The sequence below is a fragment of the Triturus cristatus genome, chromosome 4_2 (genome assembly GCF_964204655.1).
Source record: "Triturus cristatus chromosome 4_2, aTriCri1.1, whole genome shotgun sequence".
NCBI classification, from domain to species: domain Eukaryota; kingdom Metazoa; phylum Chordata; class Amphibia; order Caudata; family Salamandridae; genus Triturus; species Triturus cristatus.
Window position 1 is genome coordinate 255,432,943 of NC_140586.1, and position 23,122 is coordinate 255,456,064.

At 44.2% G+C, this 23,122-nt stretch overlaps 1 protein-coding gene across 6 annotated transcripts in view; it reads left to right on the forward strand.

The window, feature by feature from the left end:
• PTPRC (protein tyrosine phosphatase receptor type C) overlaps positions 1 to 23,122 on the forward strand; it is a 623,869-nt gene that overhangs the window by 297,775 nt on the left and 302,972 nt on the right. For all 6 annotated transcript variants that reach the window (XM_085601450.1, XM_085601451.1, XM_085601453.1 and 3 more), the window contains one exon: positions 452 to 571. In XM_085601450.1, coding sequence (XP_085457576.1) covers positions 452 to 571 — 120 coding nt within the window. The remainder of the gene's footprint in view (positions 1 to 451; positions 572 to 23,122) is intronic.

Genomic DNA, 23,122 nt, shown 5'->3' on the forward strand with positions numbered 1-23,122 from the left:
AAACAACGTCCAAGATGGCGCGGTCTGTTGTGCTTTATCAAGAAGGCATTTATAATTTGACTTCCTGTCACAGAATGTGTCTGAAATGTGGTTTCAGTCTCAGCAATGATTATTTTATCATTGCAACAGGCGCTCAACTCCCTCAGCCGCCTGAGTAGCTAAATGTACTATTCTGTGAAGCATTGTGGTTTTACTGGGGCGCAAACGCGCGCGTGCACACAAAACACACGTATTCCCAATATGAAAATGTTGCTAAGCCCCTCTCTATCCTGTTACAGCAATTTTATCTCAAAATACATAAACGCGCACACGATTTGATGTACCGCTCGAGGTAAGACATTGTTGTGTAAATGCTTCAACACCGCAGCATCAAAAGAAACGTAATCGTCATAAGAATCTGACTGTTTTGTGTAAACATCCACCTGACATTAAATCTGCCTTTATTTCACAGATCCACAAAATTTTACATTGAATATAACCGAGGATAGTACTTATGTAACTTTTACCTGGGATATTGGAGATGACGCTGCAAACTGTAATTTGAGCTACAAATACACGTGCAGAACTGAAGGTAGGGGTAATCCTTTTTAATGGTTTTAAGCATCAAACTTATTTTCTCGATGGAGCATTTGTGAAAGATTTTCTTCACTTGTACTTTTATGTAACATCTGTCTGTGCCTCTCTGAGATTGACATTCTGTTTGTCTGCCCGCGGCCCTACCTCCCTGTCAGGCCTTTGAGCAGTGTTTTTATCTGCCTTTGTAGCTTTCTATATGTCAGACTCGTGAATTATAGTTTGTCTTATCTTGTCTCTTTCTTTCAGTCTTATAATTTTCTGTCATTCTCTTACATCTCTTAGATTCTCTTACCTTCTCGCTTTCTCTTCTCGTCTAATTATCTCTCAGCATCCATCCATCCACCCACCCATCCATCCATCCATCCATCCATCCATCCATCCACATCCATCCAGCCATCCATCCATCCATCCATCCATCCATCCATTCATTCCTCCATCCACCCACCCAATCGTTTTGTCTCCCGCCAAGACACATTTGTTATTTTGAGGCCCCTTTTCAGAATATCTTTTAATGTATTATTCATTGTCAGCTACTTCAAGTGTTGTTGATGTCAACCTTTAATGACTTGTATGTTATGCTATAAAAAACCGGACACACGTTTACACTGCCTGGCTACCCACATTCCGAATACCACCAAACCAGAGCTTGAACAAACACGGATGAAGAAATTGCTTTCTGAGCTTAGATCTACATTTTTTGTCTTAGATACAGATAGATGAGTAGAGAGGTGAGCTAGTGAGACAATTATAGAGATATGAAAATTAGAGAGGGATAAGGTAGAGAGCAAGGGCACCATTAGAAGAAGTACAGGAAGACATGCCAGGAGTAGTGCTGCAGAGAGTAGGATAGAGAGAGTGGGGAGAAGGGGGGAATAAGAGAGGTATAGTGTGAAAATAGGTAAAGCAGAGGGAGAGACAGAGAGATGAGGTAGAGAACAAGGTGAGGTTCATAAAGTAGTAAAGAAAGAAATGGGTGGGATAAAAAGAGTGGTGAAGACTAAGCGGTGGCATTGAGAGGTGAGCAAGGAAAGAGAAATAGAGGCAGAGAGGTGAGGTAGATGAAAACATGAAGGCATGGAATTGCAGATGTAAATATGTGATGTAGGTGGACACATTGAGATGAAATAGAGAATGAGGGGCAGAGACAGGAGAGGGAGAGGGTGGTAATGATAAAGAATGTAGCGAAAGAGGGGTTACGAGACAGGAGTAGGATAGAATGCAGAGGTAGAGGTAACAGGTAGAAAGAGAGAGAGGAGGTTGAGTGGTGAGACACTGAACAAATGGTCAGATACATTGAGAGGTCAGGAAGTAACTGCAGAGAGGGAGGGGTGGAGTTGAGAGAGAGTGATGAGGTAGTGAGAGAGATGCGAGGTAAAAAATGAGGTACAGCAGGAGACAGGCTAGTTAGTGTTGAGAAAGAAACTTGTGAGAGAGGCAGAGAAAAGTGAGGCATAGTAAAATTAAGAGAAGTGAAGTAAACAGAAGATGAGGTTAAGCAAGAGCGGACAGAAGAGAGATGCAGGGAGGTCAGATGGAGACAGAGCTTAAGTTGCAGAGAGAGGAGTGATATAGAGAAAGAGAGTTGAGGTAGAAGTGATAGAGAGACAGAGGTAGGCACAGAGAGTGATGGAGAGAAGGTGGGGTTGGGAGAAAGCGGTGCAGAGAGGTGTATTGAGACAAATGAAGTAGTGAGTTAGAGAGAGAAGGGTTAGGTACACAGAGATGTAGAGAGAGAATTGAAAATAGTGGGTCGCATAGAAGTGGTGAGGTGAAGTAAAAAGAGAGAGAGACATAAAACAGAAAGACTCATTTTGATTTTAATGGCTACTAACTGCATGAGTGTAGGAGAGGTAAGTGAGGCAGACCTACCATGCACATTCATCTGTCAAGTGAGCATGCGCAACTGTCAAATAGAAATGATATGTTTTTATGCACACCATTTTTACAGAGGGGACTTTTGAGTGTCTGGCTCAATTTATCAGGGGACTCCTTGGAAGGTGGGGGCCATGGGCAACTGGCTACTTTGCCACTAACTGAAACAGCCCTGTACCTATCTGTAGGCATGTCAGAAGCTTTTGTGGAGCCAGGTCAAAGCTTTGCGAGGTGTCTTTTTTGGTTGTGATCCTACGAGCAGCTCGTAATTAAGAAGACATGCACACTGTGGAAAGAGAAAACACAGTGTCTGGCTCCACCTAGTGACGTGACTGCAATAGTTGCATTAAGAACAGGTCAGCCATTTTGTTTATTATTTAAAAACGTGTAACAGGAGAGCAGGGCCTCAACATGTGTGGGATCAGGGACAAAGAACCCTGGCTCCACTGTCCTTGTGAAAGCCATATCTGTCCGTCTTCCTATCCGCCTGTTTGTCAGCCTTTCTATCTCGTTATCCTCTTTCCCCGGCTTTTCTGTTTCTCTTTCCTTTTCCCTCTATCTTACTGTCTCTTGTTTCCTTTTCACGCACCGTCTCACTCTCTTTGCCTCCCTTTCTCTTGTTTTCCAGTGCCTCCCTTGACCTGCTCTTTCACTTTTCTTCTCTTTCATCCCTAACCTGTGCACTCCTTCCTCCTGTAGCCTCCCAATCCCACCCTCATATTTGCACAGCTATTTTTAAACCCTCTACAAACAAATGTTGTGAGCTGAGCATTCACCTTTAAGAGATGGTTACATTCTTATAGCGACCTAAAGCAAGGTCAATGGGTTTCCAACTTCGCATCTTCATAAAGCATGTCTTCTGCTCAGGTGAGCATAAGCGCAGCTAAGGTCAGAGGCAGGGTTCATAAGTAACTCTGTCCACAATGCCCATCATTGGCAGTGCCCTTGTGCCCATTGCAGATGGCACTCGCCCTATCAGCAGTGCCTCAAACCCTGTAAGCCACAGTTGCTTGACTTCAATATGCTCCAGAATGGTTACTGCCAATGACGCTCATAATATCAGAGCCGTTGGTGCACACGTGTAAGGAAATACCTCTTTTTGCATGCTAACCCAGCACTCATGGACTGATGCTGCTGGTTTATCAACTCTGAGAGTGCACTGTGGCCTGCTAACCAGACCTCAGTGCCAGTATTCTACACCATTACAAAGGGAATGTTGAATTGGCTACCCAAACTTGGCAAGGACTGACTTTTTTTTTTATGTTTGAAAGCTTTATTCAAGAAAACGTTAATACAGAGACATCAGCTGAGCTGAAGAAATAAGTAAATAATACAAAAAATAAATAACATTAACCAAGCTAATATCATATAAAAAGAAACGAGCAAAAGCATTTTATACATTTTGAGGGAAAATTGGAAAAAGGGGAGGAAAGGAAGGGAAGGGAAGAAGGGGGAAATACAATAACCTGTTATAAAAATATAAAATTATACGTTAAAGAGCGGGTGCTGCAGGCAGAACAACAATCAAAGTGCAACATAGCAAATCAAGTAGAACCATAAATAAATCCTGTATCGTTAAAATAGAAGAAGAAGGAGCAAATCCCTCAAGGTGGTTCAAAATTTTCCGAAGCAATGATCGAGACATTCCTCGGGACTATCTGATCTAAATATGTGGTAAGAGGCAACCAGAAGAGATCCCTATTTTGTGTAGGAGTGCAGGAGGAGGCAAAGGCAGTATCAAGCCTGTGAAAGTGACATAACGAGTTCCACCAGTGACGGATGGAAAGCTTTGTGAGGGATTTCCAATTAGAGGAGATGTGTTGAAAGGCTAGAGCAAGCATGAGATCAAAAAGACCACGAGAGTGTATAGGAAGATCTAAAGAGTCAGATAAACTACCTAGAAAAAGAAGAGAAATTGAGTACTGAGAAGAGAGTGTGAAAATACAAGAAATGTAAAGCCAAACAGAATTCCAGAATTGAGAAACAGAGGGGCACAAGAATAAAAGATGAAAAAGGTTAGCATTAGGGGCAGAACAAGTCCAACAGTTAGACTCAGAAGAGGAAGAAAAACGGGTTAGAGAGAGTGGAGAGAGATATAGTCTATGATATAGGTAGAATAAAGATTGAGTGAGAGAGGCAGAGCGAGAAATTTTCAGAGATCTGGACCAAAACTTATCCCACAGGGCAACGGTCCAAGTGCAGCCCAAATCCGCCTCCCAGGAGAGTTCCAGTTTAGATTTGAGGCGATCTGGATTAGGAGATGAAAAGAATTTATAAATGAGAGAGGCCTTGGGAAGGGTTGAGAGAATTTTAAGAAGAGGAGCGTGGGAAACAGGGGAAGGAGAGGAAGGAAGAGCGTAAAAAATATCAAGAATAAGTGTCATCAGGATAACAAACTTTTGCAAAAAGGAACGAGGACAGTGAAAGGACTTTTGAAAATGGGGAAAGGAGCAGGAAGACGCTCCGTCAAAAAACTGGTGCACCCATATGATACCCCGAGACCTCCAAGACTTCCAGAAGATGGGCCTATTTTTTATGAGGATGAGGGAGTTATACTAAACAGTGGAGTCCAAAAAAGATTCCCTAGTAATAGGAGTGTGATTGAAAAGAGGCCTTAAAAGAGAAGATGTATGTTTAAACAAAGGCAATAACGAGTGCGGAGCCTTGGCCGAGAAGCGTATGACCTCTCCAAACGAAAAGGGCAACAACAATATTTGGTCGATGTGAAGCCAAAGAGGAGCGAGAGGAGAAGGAACTGCAGCAAGCCATCTAGATGCCTGATGAAAAGAAAAAGATTTATGGTAAAGACGAAAGTCTGGAAAATTGACACCCCCATTGGATTTCGATTTACGAAGCCGGACCAAAGAGATTCTAGATCTTTTTTTGTTCCAAAGAAAACTGGACAAACAAGAATCAATACGTTTAAAATAAATTGCAGGTATGTGAACGGGTAACATAGATAAAATGTAAATTAAAATGGGGGCAATCATCATCTTGATTGAGTCCAATCTCCCCCACCAGGAAAGAAAGAGGGGATTCCAGGAGGAAACTAATCGTTCAATGCGAGACAAGACCGACGACATGTTAAGGGCAATTGAAGAGGAGATAGAATTAGAAAACCAGACTCCTAAATATTTAATTTTGGAGCTATTCCAAGCAAAGCCAGTCGGGGAGAAGGCGAGAGGGGTGCAAAATTTTGTGAGGGGAAGAATTTCAGTTTTATCCGAATTAATTTTATAACCGGAAACCTGAGAGAAAGATTCGAACTCAGACAGCAGAGGGGGAATGGAGGTGTCTGGGCTAGAAATGAAAAGAAGAATATCATCCGCGTATGCGGTGAGCTTCAATTGGTTATCACCATAAGGAAATCCCGAGATGGAATCATTGTTACGGATAGAGGACAAGAAGGGCTCGAGGGCTAGAACAAAGAGTAAGGGAGATAAGGGGCAACCCTGACGAACCCCCCGCTGAAGAGAAAAATATGAAGAAACTTGACCATTGACCAGAACCGAAGCTTTAGGAGATGAGTACAACAAAGAAATAAGAGAAATGAAACGGGGACCGAAACCATGTCAACGCAATGAAACAAATAAGAAAGACCAGTCAACTCTATCAAAAGCTTTCTCTGCATCAACAGAAATAGCCGCTAAAGGAATAGAAAGAGATGAAACCTTATTTAGAACATTAAGGAAGAGGCGAGAATTATCCGAGGTCAGCCGACCTTTCACAAAGCCACATTGCTCCTTACCAATGAGATGGGGCATTAGGGGATCTATACGCAAAGCCAGTACTTTAGCAAATAGCTTATAATCTACATTTACTAAAGAAATCGGGCGATAGTTCTTACAGAATTTGGGGTCGCGACCTTCCTTAGGAATAAGACAAATGGTGGCTTCTTGAAATGTGCCTTCTGCTTTACCCGATAAGTAAAATGAATGAAAAAGAGATAGGAGCTTGGGAAGTAAAAGATCGGAAAAATGTAAATAAAATTCAACTGAAAAACCATCAGGACCTGGAGTTTTACCCTTGGTGAGAGTATTCAAAGCCACGGAAAGTTCATGTAGAGAGAGATCAATTTCCAGATCTGGAAAATTAAGATGAGAAGTCGACGGTTTAGGAAGTTTGTCCAAATAAGCTTGGACAAGAGAGGGGGGGGGAGAAGACTCGGGTGTATAAAGAGTACGATAAAATAACTGAAACTGGTCAAGAATATCCTGAGCTTTATGGAGTAAAGTATTATCAGAAGAGTAAATAGAATCAATAAAGGAGCGTTCTTTGCGCGATTTAAGGTAATTAGCCAAAAGCTTCCCTGCTCTATTACGACCACCATAGTATCGGGCACTGCTACGAAGAAGCATCGACGAAGCATTGTCAGTAGTAGATTTATTAAAATCCAGCTTGGCACGAATAAGCTCCGGAGGGAAGGAGTTATTAGGGGAAGAATAGAACTTATGCTCCAAAGATTTAATATGGGCTAATATATTTTTCTGCTTCTGGAGAAAATGTTTCTTTTTCTTGGAAACAAAGTCTATAACAAATCCGCGAGCCGTGGCTTTAAAAGAGTCCCAGAGAAGATGGGGGGAAATGTTAGAAACATCGTTTAACAGAAAGAATTCAGTAGCAAAGGAGCAAAAAGAAGAGGAGAAAAAAGGGTCTGAAAGAAGAGAATTGTTAAATCGCCAACGAGAAGACTTGGGATGCGGAGGAAGGAAGTCAAGATCCGTCACAATAGGAGCATGGTCCGAGATAAGTATGGGTTCGATAGAAGAAGATAGCAGGTTTTGCGACAAGGAGAAGGAAAGAAATATATAGTCAATGCGAGAGAAAGATGAATGAGGAGGAGAAAAAAAGGAAAAGTCAAGGGTGTCAGGGAGTGAAAGTCTCCAAGAGTCAGTGAGACATGCTTGAGAAATAGTGTCTAGAAATTGTTTGTGAGGTTTGTGGGGTATGAATCGAACCGATGACTTACGATCAAGAAAGGGATCCACAACCTGGTTACAGTCACCACCTAAAATGAAAAGATCATCTTTATATTGGGTACATTTGCTCGTGATTGAGGGCCAGAAAAGCAAATCAGGTTGTGTAGGGCCATAAACATTAAACACAGTCAGAGGAATAGAATTGATTGATAGTTTAGCTAATATCCATCTACCATCAGAGTCCGTTTCTTGCAGTAAAACTTTACAATTTAACTTTTTATGACACAGAATAACAACACCATTCTTCTTGTTGATAGAAGGAGAAAATAGGACCGTACCCACCCAACCACGCTTTAATTTGAGAGACTCCGCCTCCGAAAGGTTAGTCTCTTGTAAAAGAACTATATCAGGGTTATAAGAGGCAAGGTGGGAAAGAATTCTCTGACGCTTAACAGGATTAATAAAACCTTTAACGTTCCAGGAGATTACTCTGAATTAAAACACTAGATAACATTGGCAAAAACAATACCTACAGCAACAGATAAAAAATAAGAAAATTGCAAAAAGTAGGAGAAACTGGAAGCGAGAAAAGAAGGCTGGAGTAAAATAAGGGAAACAGAGAATAAAGAGTACGAAGCTGATGCAGGAAGAAGAAAAAGACAGGCTAATGATAGAAACAAAGGAAGATTGAGAGAAAATAAAAAGAGGAACCAAGGTAGTAGGAAAAGAGGGGGAGGATAAACAGAGAAAAATGCAAGAAATGACAGTACAAATCCAAAAAGGACGACTGAGAACAACATACCTGAAGGGAACGTGAAGAGGGTATCGGGACAATGGGAAGACGCAACAAGAATGACCTCCCGAACCAGGAGACCAATCCGGACCGCACCAGGACAGGATATGAAGATTACGAATCACAAAAAGGGAGAGGGGAGCACCATAACGGATCTGGGTAAGGAAACCAAAACACAAGAATAAGAAACGCCAATAAAGAAAGAGGCACAAAGAGAAATACATAAAAAATGGAAATGTAATCATCCAACAGTTAAAGCAATAGTAATAGTGGGCTATAAAAGGGACACTTAAAAGAAAGGGAACAAGCAAGTATTAATAACAGACAATGAGAAACATCATATAGAAACTGTCAAGAATGAATCAAAAAGGAGAGATCCAACGATATAATATAATAAATCAAGGTACTGCACAAGCATTATCAGAAAAAGAAAAACCTGGGAGAAAAGGTAGAGGGAACACTCAGCCACAAGCAGAATTGGAAGTATCCATGCCAGCACTGGACTGGATATGAATAAAGTTTTTCAGCTCCGCAGGATCTTGAAAAGTCCAAGTTTTATTCTGATGAGTAACCTTGAAGGTGCAGGGATGGAATAAACCATATCTGGCGCCTAGAGAGCGCAGAGGGGCACGAAGACTCAGAAATTCTTTCCTTCTTGCTGCTGTAGCATTGGAAACATCCTGAGTAAGAAAGACCCTCTGGCCCAACCAGGAAACTTGGCGCTTGGACCTAGCCGCAGAAAGGACTAGAAGCATATCTGTGAATTTCAGAAAAAGAATGATGACTCCTCGAGGTTTAGTTGAAGTTGATAAGCGAGGACCAAGTCTGTGAGCCCTTTGGATGCTAAGAGAGGTGGTAGAAGGCATATCCAAAAGTATCAGGAGGAAGGAGGAGAAAAACGTAACGGGGTCACCAGTTTCCAAAGATTCAGGTAGTCCATAAATGCGCAGGTTATTCCTCCTATTTCTATTTTCTAAATCCTCAGTATGTTGCTGGAGGGCAAGAACGGATTTTTCCAAAGAGGTGATACGTTGAGAGTGCACTTGGACCTCTGAGATCTGCTGCTCCACCAATGACACTCTGGTGTCCATCGTTGACCATCTCTCTTCAAAAAGCTGCATCTTATTGTTGGTTTCCTCAACGAACGGACGCAAAGCCCGTATCTCCTCCAGAATTAACTCCATGGAGATGGGAGAGGATGGCTGCTCCGGAGGAGGCTAGTCTTGTTTCAAGCGTTTGGTTGAGGTAGTAGAAGAAGAGGATTTACTTGAAGTTGGCTGTGGCAAGGAGGGACGACCAGAGGCTGCTGTCACCATTGGGTCTGTGGCAGAGGAAGAAGAACCAGCTGTTGAGGAGGAGGAAGACGGAGCTGCAGAAGAACTCTTTGAGAGCACAAAAACAAACTTTGGGTTGCGTAGCTTGCCCATAGATACCTTCCACACAGTTCCTCACAAGTATTGCGCCTCAGAGGAACGCAAAGTAATGTGACGGACAACTTAATAGGCACGCAACAAGATCATACAGCGCCCCTCAGCGTCTCCTCAGCCACCACCGATGAAGAGCCAGAAAACTCCAAGCACTAAGGCAATGAAACGTACAGCATCAAACAGCAGATCCCCATGAAGCGTCTGCACAATGTACACTGGGTGAAAGTATAAACACTGCACAAAAGAGGGAGCGGACTCCTTGTGAAACTTATTTGCTGAGAGTTAAAAAGTTATAGGCATTGGCACAGCGTCATCACCCGACTATAATGCGAGGAAACAAGTAGTAGAAGTTACCTCCTAGCAAGAACACCATGTGAATAACCATCTTGGACCACCTCACAAAAGCCTTGAAGTTGATGGGGAATCATCAATAAATCGATGAGCAGCCCTGAGGGGGTGTCAGATATGCACGCACTTCATTGCGCTGGCATCGTTCATTATTCAAAATGGCGGCCGCTGTGTGACGCGAACAGAAACAGGATAAAAACGAAGCGTTTTAAAAGTGCTGAAACGCTCGTTTTGGTCTCACCAGGTGCCCCTGTTGCTCCGACAAGCGGAACCGGCAGAAAACGCTTCAAGGAAGCGGGAACAACATCGGAAGGTAGAAAAGTCCCTCACGGCACGGCGGAGCCCCGGACTCAGGCGGCCATCTCAGGTGACGTCCATGCCACGCCCCCGGCAAGGACTGACTTTTAAGTCCCTAGTATATGGTACCCCGGACATGTAAGGCAGAGTGTTCACCAAGGGCTGCAGCGCACATTTTGCCTCCCTCTGTGTGACAATGTACAAAGTGGCTCGCAGCCTGCCACTGCAGTCTGGGAGGGCAGTGGTTTCACTGCTAGTTCGACTTTGCCATTCAAACTAATGGCAAAGCCCACACCTTTCTTAATATAAGTGTAAGCTTCCCCTAAGGAGGGCCTATCGAGCATAAGGCATGCTGCAGTGTATTATTAAATAAAACTTGTATTTGAATATGTGTCTTAACAGCAACACTTCTAACGTGTCATTTTGCTGTGAGAGAGTTAGTAGCCCCATTGGTTAACACAGGGTTACTGGCTGACCCCTCAGCCCAGCTAACCTTTGAATGGGACTCCTCAGAAGGGTACTGTAAGGTATCAAATTAATTGTGGCATTAAACTCAACTTGATGCCTAAGTTGAATTTAATGTCCCTATTAAAGAAATGCAATTTTTTTGAAGTTGCTACTCTGGGACCCAGTTTGTCCCATGACCTAATATGGTCGCCTGCCACCAAACAGATTTCTGCCCTCCTGGGGAGTAGTGTGAATAACTCCCAGGCTTAGGAGCAATAGCAGGCTGCTACAGGGCGAGGTGTCATCTCCACTTTACAGGAAACCACTCCCGGTGTTGTCCCAAAAGGCGAGCTTCAAAGGCGAAGCTGCCTTAAGTTAGAAAATTTCAGTCACACTCCAGTGGGGCTGCCCTTTGTTCAGGTAGATGGGATGGCGAGGGGACCAGAGAAGGAAGACCAGTGCCGAAACCAGTTTTCCTGTGGGCATGAAGCCCACAGGTAGCCACACATTTAAGTTGGGCTACCAAGCGCCTAATATCTGAAGAAGAGGTCCTAACATCTTAAGAGTGGGCAGAATAGTGCATTCCGGGATTGCCAGATGCCACACTTAGCTGTAAAGTCATCACTAAGAAGGAGGGGACCTCGTAGACATTTGGCTAGTAACTGCATTATTTCCCCATGGACTTTCTGGGAATAAATATGGAACCCCTCACACCCTGAACCTCGGATCGCATCAAAACTGGAACACGCACCGAAGAAGGACTTCCCTGCTGTCCCCTGGACTGTGCACAGAGAGGCTGCACTGACTACTGGGCTGCACCTGTTGCACCTTGGTCTAGCGAAGAGAGCACTGTGCCTGTGGCTCCCGGGCTCGGGGAAACGTTATGCACCAGCCCCAGATTAAAGAAGTGACTCCAATGGTCAGTTGGCTGACCCCATGGAACCAGCGGTATACACACAACAAGGAGCTACAGAGGGAAAAGAAAGGACCAGGTTGCCCTCCACTCAATTATCAATGTAAATACAAAATAGACCCGGTCTCTGAAGGTGCCAGACAATATATCTATATAAGCTGCGGTAGGGATTCACAATTCTTTATTCCCATATACGCCTCTCTTTACCGATGTGAGGTAATAACCTCCAGCTTTTTACCTTCAATTTTAAAAAACGGTTTTACAATTTGTAGTCCCCACTTTTTGTCACCCCTGACCAACGTAGAGGAGGAATAATGTGGCAGGTGCAAGAAATTTTAAGCATCACTGTCAAAAAAATGTGAAAAAGCAAGAGGACACCTCACGTGCGCACCACCAATCGAGCTCACTAATTGGTACTCACCAGCTATGCCTACTTTTATCATCATTGGCAGTCATCTCACTTTTGAAAATCAAATCTAGTATATATAGTGTCCAAAACAAACAAAAATAAAAATAAAGTAGTGTTGTGAAAAGTAGTGAAATAATCACATGCCACGATGCGACCATGTGAATCTAAAATTGAAGAAAGTTGCACTTTTCACGATACCGACTTTATTATTCCCTGTGCACTTTATTCAAATTAAAATTAGGTTGCTTATCATGCATACCGTTATACTGAGCCAACATGTTTCATTGCCACGACAATTTTGGGCAATTTCTTCAGGGCACAGCAAGACCTGTTGGTGCTTCTTTCAAAGGGGCTGATAGTACATCCTTCGACCAGGCCGGGGGCACCGGTAAATCCCAAATGGGTGCTCTGTCTGAATAGTATCCCAATTTAATCGATGATCTGATGTTAAACCAAGTTTTGGCAAAACTCTGTAACACCTTGAGTTTAACCTTCTTAAAGTACTTGGGATCACCAAACTTAAATAAAAACCCAGACTGCCCAATTCCTTCCACCTCCAACATAGTGGAAAACATTGTCCCTATCCCCTGATCAGATGGCATTTTTAAGAGCATACGGGCATGGGATAACTGGAAAGCCCATGCGTAAATCTGTAGATCAGGTCCTGCTAGTCCCCCCTTCTCACGACGCCGCCTGATTTTTTTCCATGCAATCCTAACATTCTTTTTTTTCCAAATGAAAGAACTAATGTTGGCCTGTAACTTGGACAAAGAAAGTTTATCGAAATATAGTGGAATAGTATTAAATAAAAACGTGAATTTTGGCAATATGGACATTTTGACCAGATTTGCACGTCCCAGAACTGACAGGGAGAGGTGTCCCCAAGCATCCATTAGTTTCCGACATTCTTTAGCAACCACAGATAGATTATTAGACGCAATTAAATTGATGTCTTTAACGATTCTTAGCCCCAAATATCACAAGCTTGTGCTAAATGGTACGGTAACTCCAGTCATATCAGTATTCCAAGCCATAATTTCGGTTTTTGAGGCATAACTGAGCGAAGGGCTCAATATACAGATCGAAAAGCAAGGCAGAAAGAGGGCAGCCCTGCCGCGTTCCTCTTGTGATGTTAAAGGACTCGGATAGGCCCCCATTAACCAAAACAGATGCCGATGGACACTGATATAAGAGTCGTATGGCTCTGCAGAAACCTTCACCCACGTTGAACTTAGCCAAGGCGCCCGACAGGTACATCCATTTGACTCTGTCGAATGCCTTGGTAGCGTCCAACGTGAGGATAGCAAATGGTAAAGAGTTAGCAGTAGCCATATCTATAGCTCCCACCAGATCATAGGTTAATTCAAAGAGCTGGCGACCCTTTACAAAACCCTTCTGGTTAGGATGAAGAATATCAGGGGCAACCTTACCCAGTCTCATAGCCAAAAGAGCGGCAAAGATTTTATAATCGGCATTGACAATGGAAATTGGACGATATGATCCGCACTCTGAGGGGGGCTTGCCAGACTTAAGTATTAAAGTGATAGAGGCGTTATTCCAGGAGCTGGGAGGAAGTGCCCCTTCCTGTAGTATTTGGTTGAACAGCAAAACCAGAAAAGGAGAAATCTCTTCCACCAGCTGCTTATATATTTCAACTGGTAGGCCATCTGGCCCTGTCGCCTTGCCACTCTTACTTCCGCAGATTACGGCTACCACCTCTTCTTTCGAACTGGCATATCTATAAAAGCTCTTTGATCTGACGAGAGCGAGGGCAAAGATATATTATTTAGCCACTCTCTAATATACTCTGGGGAGATGACCTTATCCTCTTGATAGATCTCCTGAAAGAAATCTTTAAATGCCGTTCTAATTTCTGGATCCGACGTTAAGGACCCAGAACCAGAGTTGATAGAATAAATTGTATTGCGAACCTGGTCAGTTCTGGACTTCCAAGCGAGCAATTTGCCAGCCCCTTCACCAAATTCAAATTGGTCCAGTTTACTAGCTTCCCATCTGCCAAGCAGGCGTTGCCTTAAAACCGAAGCCAATTGTGTTTTAAGCACCAGCAATTTCTCTTTACTGGCCGACATAAGGCTAGAATTGTTATTACTACTACTAAGATCGAATTCTGCCTGCGCTAATAAAAGATTGGCTTCGATAGAAGCTACTTCCTGGGTATACTGCTTTCTACGAAATATGACCTTGTTTTTAATCGCACCACGCAGGAAGCATTTGAACGTATCCCATACAGTGTTCATGGATGCTGTAGTGATGTTAAGTTGCATAAATTCACGTGTCTCCAATTTTAGATAAGCAACATCATCCAATGATGAAAGAAAAATGCGTTCGAAAGACCATGATCTGTTAGGGAGCTGCACAATGCCTGCAAGATCTAACTTTACTGCAGAATGGTCCGACAGATGGGAAGGGAGATAACTAACATTCTTTATGGAGCCTTGCAAGTTGCGGCTCGTCAAAAAGAAATCGATCCTAGACTGGTGGTGATATTTAAGGTTCCGAAAAGAAAAAACAGTTTGCTGACCTGCCCTTACCCGCCAAATATCAATGTACCCATATTGCTGCATAAGATTAAGTAGTAGCGCTCTAGATTTAGAGAGGACTTGCTGTCGACTCGATGGCGTTTTATCCAGAGCGTAATCAAGCACGATGTTAAAATCCCCTGCGATGATAATAGGTTCAGGGAAGTGCAAAAGCTGTGAAAATAGAGATTCCAATACTGAAGGATCATCTCTATTGGGCCCATAATATCCTACCAGTGTTATTCGAAGACCCCCTATCTCTACCATAGCAATTGCCCATCTACCAGCTGGATCTACCAGCTGACTAACCAATCTGGTGGTAATAGTTTTCTTAAAAAAAATGGATACACCTCTCACATTAAGCGACTGGGAGGTGCAAACGGATATGTCTATCTACCTGTTATTTTTAACCAAAGCAAGTATCTCACTCTCCACCAAATGGGTCTCCTGTAGAATAATGACCTGCGCATCAGAATCGCGCAGATATTGTAAGATTCTATTTGCCCTAGGCTTGGTGCGCAGGCCATTAACATTCCAGGAGAGGATCCTAAGGTCACTCCTAGCCATGAAATCTAAAAAGAAAAAGCTTACAATTCTTAGCCAAGTTATCCAACATTATGAAAAAAGAACATGTCTGCAACCAATACAAAGATGAGGATCTGTTTCGTTTTTGTGCCCTCCCCCGCCCATTCACACCCACACCCACACCCAAACCCTGGCCCAAGCACCCTCCCCCCCACCCATGAGGAACCCTGATTCTACCTAACCGGATCAAGCCCGGTTTGTGGTACTCCCAGCCCTCTACCGAGCCCACACAGGGCGTCGCTAACTAAGTGCTATACTATAGTTATAGAGCAGCAGTCCTCACAAATTCCTTTATAAAAGAAAAGAAACCCCCTATTTATATTTTCCTCTTCTTCCCCTTTTCTTCCCGTTTTCTTCCCTTTCCATTTCCCCCTTTGCCTTCCCTTTTTCTTATATTGCCCCTTTTCTTCTCTTTACTCATTTGCTTCCCTTTCCTCCTTTCATTTTTTTTTTTTTTCATTTTTTTTTTAAAGCCCTTCCCTTTTTTTTTTTTTTGATTTTCCCACTTATAGATTATTTTCCACCAAGTCTATCTAAGTTAAACTGAACTTACCCATAAGCACGTGAACACTTGCTAACAGAACAAAAGAAAGTAAATGAAATCTGTTTTATGGACAAGAAAAAAAATAAAGGAAAATAGAGGAAAGAGGTAAAGGGAAATTGCATTAATGCTTCCAAAGAGATCAAAGACAGAGATAATAAGATAATAAGATAATGAGAACAATGTCTCAAGAAGGGCACAAAAAGGGCACAAAAAGGACAGGACCGTCCTTAAACCCCCTCCAACGACCTCAGAAGATCGTCTGCAGCCTGTACTGTTCGAATATTGTGCATTTTGTCTGTTTACTGATGGGGTGTTGCTTCCTTGGGAATTCTTGAGTAATAAAATAGGTCCCAATTTTTCTAGATTTAAATTTCTTCAAATATCAAGCTGGGCACAGGCTCTTCATAGTCAAAATCCTCGCTGTAAGAATTTTCCTGTTGGGGGCAGTAGTCAACTGGTATCTCTTTTAATGGACAAACCACCTGTCTTAAAGGAGATCTCCCTGTGGTATAACTCAATACTTGAGGAACTTGACGGGGAATTTAATCTACCTGAACAACTCTGGGGCTCTGTGATATCTAGCTGCAATCTGCATGATCTTTGGATAAAATCCTGCACAGTTATGTGGGACGTAGTTAAGCCAGCTTGGCTTCGAAGAAATCACTTATTTACTATACATAGGGCATACTACTCCCCACAGAGGCTGTCTAAGTTTTCTGGAGCCGCTCAGGTGTCTTGTCCCCGATGTGGTCTTATATCCGCTTCTGACCCCCACATGTTTTTTGAATGCCCCCAATTGTCATCCTATTGGGATGCTATTGGTAAGAATCTTACATCTTCTCTGGGTTTTTCAGTCATTATAGATCTCAAGCTAGTAGTCTTTGGTATTCTGGACTCGGTTCAGAGTCCAGTCAATAATCTCATCTTTTACTGTATGTTGGCAGCACGTAGGGAAATTTGCAAGCATTGGAAAGAAGCTGATCCCCCTACTTTATCTGACTGGTGTTCATCAATTTTCCAAATCTCGAAACTTGATTTGGCCAGGTCTGGAAATCCTAGGAAAAGAGCTTTCTGGCTGTTGCTAGATTGGATTGTGTAAATAGTGTTTGTTTTTTTTTTTCCCCCCAGTCCGATGATTATCTTGCCATGACACGTTTTGCTACTTTACGTAGCTTATACCTGCCCAAATGGTCAGTTCTGGCAGTATTGGCAGTTGCCGGCTTAACATCTTGGCTCCGGGCTGTACATGTTTGGCAATTGCACAAGGGTTGGGCCCTCCTTGATCAGCCGCCATCCCTTACCAGCTTTATCACTGAGTCTGCTTGCCTCCTATCTCACAAGCCCGTGTTGCCTTGCTTGTTCAGCTAGGTCTTTGCAGTCATGACATAGATGAGGACAAAAAAAAAAAAAAAAATACGTGTTGGTGCTTGTGCTGAGCAGGGGAAAGTGTGTGGTGCATTATAGGCAGCAGGTTCCTGGGCACCTGAACTTTGTATGCAGAGTGGTGGCACCAGACAGAGCATTCACCAGGTACAACATTTGCAATGAGTGGAGCATCAAAGCTCACCACTCTATACGATGACAGAAAGAGTGAGGGAAGACATTTCTTTTAAAATACAATGGTGTTATGGTTTGGCAACAGAACAACCCCTTTGACTCGGCGGCAGAGATTTTTTCGGCGATGCCAGGGATAGGAAGTTTTGACTTTGCCAGCAGAGTGGAAAGTAAAGTGGCACAGTTTTGCATTTCTTGAATTTTTCCTGGTAGTGGTGGTGGTGAGGTTGTGGGGGAGGGAGCTCAGCGACATGAAGGTGGCATCGCATATTGACAATGAGGCAATGCTACATATGGTGAATAGGTGGACCACAAAGGACCTGCAGATACTGCAGCTCTTAAGGGAAATTGTGTTGTTGTGCTTGCAGGGCAACATTTGATTCAGGGTTAAGCATAGGTCAGGGCCAGAGAACAAGATTACTGATGCACTGTCTCATTCACAGAGGGAGAGGTTTCATGGTTTGGCTCTTGAAGCAGAAGAGAGGGTGATGGCAGTGTCAGCTGAGATGTGTGCCTCTTGGTGAGGAAAGATAACTGATGGAAACTTCACTAACAGAATTGGCAAGGCAGAGATACAGGGCAGCTTGAAGAGACTTCGAAATCAGAGACACAGAGGAGAAATGGGGGGTGGGAAGGATTGTGGCACAGACAAGATCATGCAATAAGCTTTGTGATGGGCTTCATTTAGAAGGGCTGTTGCCCATGAAAATAGCAGACAAAATGGCGTACAGTGCTTTTTATTGGATGTGTTTCTGGGGTTAAAAGCCAGGAAAATGGAAATTGCTGAAGAGGATACTGGAGGGTTGTGCGATGGAACATGGAATGACGAGGTACAGGAGGTGACCAATAACACAGGAGAATGGTGGAGCCAGTAAGATTTGTGTGTGCATTATCCTGGGAAATCTGCCTGTTTGGGACAGTATTTACTCTAATGTTCTAAGGTCCCTCACCGCCAAATAGGATGCGACTGCCACTGTGACGGTCGCATCCCGCATATACAACATTGTGGCGGGCGGTGCTGTGAGCAGCATCCGCCCCAATGTAGTAAATGCATGTTGTACATTGGCATACACAACGTGACAGGCACCACACGGTGCCTGCCACCTTGTGTGTGCCAATTTTGGCCAGGTACCATGGGTACCCCCCAAGTGCATCCCCCCACACCCCCACACCTCTGGGGGCCCACAACAGGCCCCCAAAGCGATTCCCGCATGCCTTTCCATGGCAGAGTCTCCGCCATGGAAAGGTATCAAACCACCCACATCATAATATGGATGGCGGTGCCACCATATTGCAGGCCTTTTCCGCCCGGTAGGCACTGCAAGGCACCGCCACCACATTGCAGGCCTTTTCCGCCCGGTAGGCAATCGTGACGATTGCCTACCGGCGGAAAATCGGCGGATTATCTTTCCGTCCACTGCGGTACCCCCACCATGCTAATGTGACGGGGGGTAAAAGGCCGTCCTGCGGGGTGTTTTGGGGGGCGGATCGCCACCGCCGTTCGGGTAGTGGCGATCCGCCCGCCATGCTAATGGGCCCCTAAGTCTTTTAGAGGTCTGACATTGGAAGACGTCGGTGTACAAGGCATTGTGGCAGGGGTGCACCTATGCAGAGGTAAGACGGATCAGAGAGGGAAAGGCAATTGGGTGCTTTTGAAAAAAGGAAAGGATTGCTAGCATGTCTGGTGAGGGCACTGAAAAGATGGTTGGGGGACAGAGGGAGCAAGGAGTCCACTTTTTTGCACTGAGACAGGAGCATAGTGACAGGTACTAGGCTTACTGAAAATATTTTTGCAGCAGGATGGGTGGAGAGGTGAGGATGTTTGAATGCCTTTATTCATTATAGTGTCAGCAATGGAAAGCTTCAGGTTTGGGATGGGGGAGAATGAGATTAGTTGATTAGGTAGGTGAAAGGGTGATTGCAGGTGGTGTTCTTTTGATTGAAAGGTGGGAAATGGATCTGTGGCCACTCCTTCATAAAGTGGGTTGGAGAGATATGGCACGACAGACGTAAGGTGCCCAGCTGTGGTTGGATGGGGAGAAGGAGCTTGCGAGATGGCTCGGAAAAGGGGGAATTCAGTGGGGTCAGCTGATATCAACATTGTGGAAAATGCGGGTCAAGGGCCACACGTGGATGTCTTACTGATCCATATGGGTAAAAGTGATTTAGATCATGCCACTGGATTAGAACTGCTGAAGATGATGAAACAGGACCTGGGGACTATGAGGGAACTATAGGCGGGACGGTGGTGATGTGGACAAAGTTATTGCCCAGTGTGGCAGGGGGCACTCAAGCCAGCGGTCATCAACAGGGTCAGGGGGAAGTGGACAGGGAGGTGGAGCAGATAGTAATATTGAGGCATTCAGACATAGTGTACGACTTCTCGGAAGGGTTCAGGCATGATGGGATTCATTTGTTCTTCATGAGCAACACCATATATTTGGAACCAGTGAAAAGGACTTTGCAGCAGTGGCAGTGGAGAGGAGCATGCCAAATCCTGGGTGATGGGGACAGACGCGTGAACTCAGGGTAGGGGGTTTTCTGGCGACAAATCGAAGGGTACTAAGGACTAGATCAGTGGTGTACTGAGACTTGAGGCCCCACACCCTGCAAAGTACACGGAGGGTCCCCCCTCCGGACTCACTCAAGTGCTCTCAGGCCAGGGTAATGTGTGGAGGGGGCCCACTGGAGCTCGCGCCCCCGCACTCCAGGGTCTGCAGGGGCCTTTGTTACACCATAGGACTAGATATGGAGTAACAGGGAAGCGAACAAGGGAAAATAAGGAGAGAATGAGGGAAGGAAAGAATGGCAGCTTGGTCCAGGGAGTGAGGCAGAGCAGCAGTTGGGGCAGGAGAAGGGCTAGAGAGGCCTCATATAGGAATAACATAGAAATTGTTGAGTTGTAGCTCAAGAGTAGGATATTAAGGGGATGGAGTGAGAACAGTTTAGGAGTGAGGAATCCATTATTTAATGTTTGCTATATTGTTGTTAGGGCATATTAGTTTTTTGCGGCAAGAAGCCATAGTATTTCGTTACATGGCGTCCAGCTGCTCCCGAACTCAGCTGCCTTATGACAGGAAACACCGGCACCTGTTGTGAATTTCCTCCCAACCACTCCCGCAGAACTCCTCTCAGCATCGGTGCGCATCTCCTTGAGCCGTCAATTTTGGTGCAAACTTCTCAAATATCCTCCATTTTGCTCCACTAAACTTCTCAGAGCAGAATGTAAGCGGACTCCACCTCTGATTGAGGCTTTCCTGGTTCCAGGCTTTGTAGATTTCAGTTTCGGTCTGCTCCCTCGTGCTTTTTGTATGGGCCTGATTTAGAACGCTACTTGGATGGCTACTTTCAAGCAGAATGCAGAAATAGCCTTTTTGCAAGTGCAAAGCTCCTTTTACTATTCATAAACTGTGGTTTCATTTGCAGGAAAAATCTTTACTCACACATTATTCTCCACATGAGCAAACCTTCGACCATGGGCAGGGAGTGCGCACTCCAGGGCACAAATAGCTTCAAATATTGGGAACACCCACAGTGAACTTGTTTGTTGGTATTCGCACATTTTCTCACCCATTTCTAATCTTAAAACATTTACTCCTGTGTGGGAGAGTAGTAAATCTATTTCGACGACGAGAATGAGGGAGGAATGCTCGGGAAATTGGTATGGGTGTAGGACAAGGGGTTTTCTTTAATAGGGAAAACAATTTTGCTGTGGAGAGAAAAATAATACTTTGACATTCAATTAAAAGACATTTTCTCTTGCGTGATAGAACCCGATGTACAATTTTGCTGCAGAAGTGCCTTCCTATTAGCGCGAATGGGGCGTTCTCAAAAGCTTTCCAGTACTCCTAGAAACCTCTGGATGCCTCAGCTTCTCGTGCCTACTTCTGGACACCTTGGTGAATTCAAGAAAGTCCATACAGGGAATCTTACAGGAAAAACTGTCCAATTTTCCTTCTGAATGAAAACCTAACTCTTGAATTCCGAGCTACGTTTAAGGCGTCAATGACCAAATAGGGGCAGATTTATGTTCCCTGGCGCATCCCTGCAAATCAGCATGGATGCGCCAGGGAAGATGCGTCACGAAAGTTTAACCTTGCGCCACAATAGATGCGCCGCATTTACAATGCAGCGCATCGTGGCGCAAGGATAAACAGATGCGTGACGCATCTGATGGCGGAAGGTTGGCGCATTGCTGGAGCTGCGTCGCAAGCGCAACGCAGCTCCAGCAAGGCTCGGGGGTGCCCTATCGTGACAATGCTGCGTCAATCCTTACGCCTGCTTCAAGCAGGCGCAGGGTTTTGACGCAGCATGGCCGGAAAAGTGACAGAGTGAAATCTTGTAGATTTCACTCAGCCACTTTTCGGAGGAGTTCCTGCGCCCGAACGCCCCCCCCTGTGCAGGTACGCCCACATGTGGCGCAGGCTTTACAACGTGACACATCTCCATAGATGCGTCACCTTGTAAATGGGGCGCAACATGGCGCAGGGTTTACGCCGCCGCTCCATCACAAAAGTGACGCAACGGCAGCGTAAAAGTGGCGCAAGTCCGTTATAAATCTGCCCCTTAGTGTGTAGTCTGTGCACTAAGATGTCTTGCACTTGTCTGACCCGGCAACCCTAACCATTCCACCAAGAATTTTATTTGTTTGCTTACTTATTAATCAGTAATAGAAAAAAATAACAAGATGACAGTGTCACTGAGCCTCACAAGCCATATTGCAGTTCTAAGAAGGCATACCCGTGCCTTGCAGTCCAGTACTAAAAGGGAGTGGAGATCCAAGGAGCAGAAATGTAATAGGACAACCTCTTGCATCCTTCAGGATAAGTAGCAAAATATGTTTCAGCATTTTCTTAAACAGGAGTAAACTCCATACTGGAATAAAAGCATAATTATAATGAGAGAATGTCTTGTAAATGAAACAATTTGATAGATTTAATTAAAGTACTATTGGGCAGATTTACAAGCCCCTTGCGCAACCGGTGCGTCTCTTTTTGTGTCGTACCGGTGGCGCATTTTACTGCTCTATATTTACAAAGACAGGGAAAGCCACCCTGCGTGACTTTTCCTGTCCCTGTAAATATGGCTCCTTTACATGCAAAACTTTGCGTGAAAGGGGCGTTCCATGGGTGTTGTCGTGGGTGTTCCCACACAACACCCATGGAACCAGACACCTTTTCAGATTTACGAGGAATCGTAAACCTGGAAATGCGTCAAAATGCTATGGCACCCTAGGGGTGGCATAGCGAGGCACAACGAGGAGAAATTTTTCCATTTCTCCTCTTTTTTCCTCTTTTAATGTGTGCTGCATTTTATAGCACGCATTGAAAGAGCAGAATGTCTGTAGTGATTGTTTTTGAGCTGGAAGGTGCCCCTTCCTGCACAAAAACATTCTCCCCATGACGCAGGCATCCGTGCACCATGGTGCAAGGGTGCCTGCGCCGGCGCATGGCTGCAGTTTATGCACCAGCGCAGGGGAGAGCACAGGGATGCAACATATTATTGTATATATGTTGCATTCATGTGCTTTGAAAGTGCCGCAGCATGGCGCAGCCAAAGAGCTTGCACTGCCTCGCTGCGGCACTTTCTTGTAAATCTGCCCCTGTAATTTTTTCTTACTAAGCGTTTCCTATTGCATGCATGCATTTTTATCTTCCCCTAATCCTTAATAGGATATGCCAATCTGTATGTAGGAGCACATTGTTATGTTATGTTTATGTGATCTGTAACAAAATGTATTTCCCACCAACAAACCTTGGACAAAAATTGATTTGCCAACCCTAAATTCAATTTGGAGGTGGTATCATAAACTCCTTGATTCAAATAAAGAACACTTATTCTACAAACAAATTATAATACCCTCTTGACAAAAAAAGATGTAGATGTTTTTATTGACAA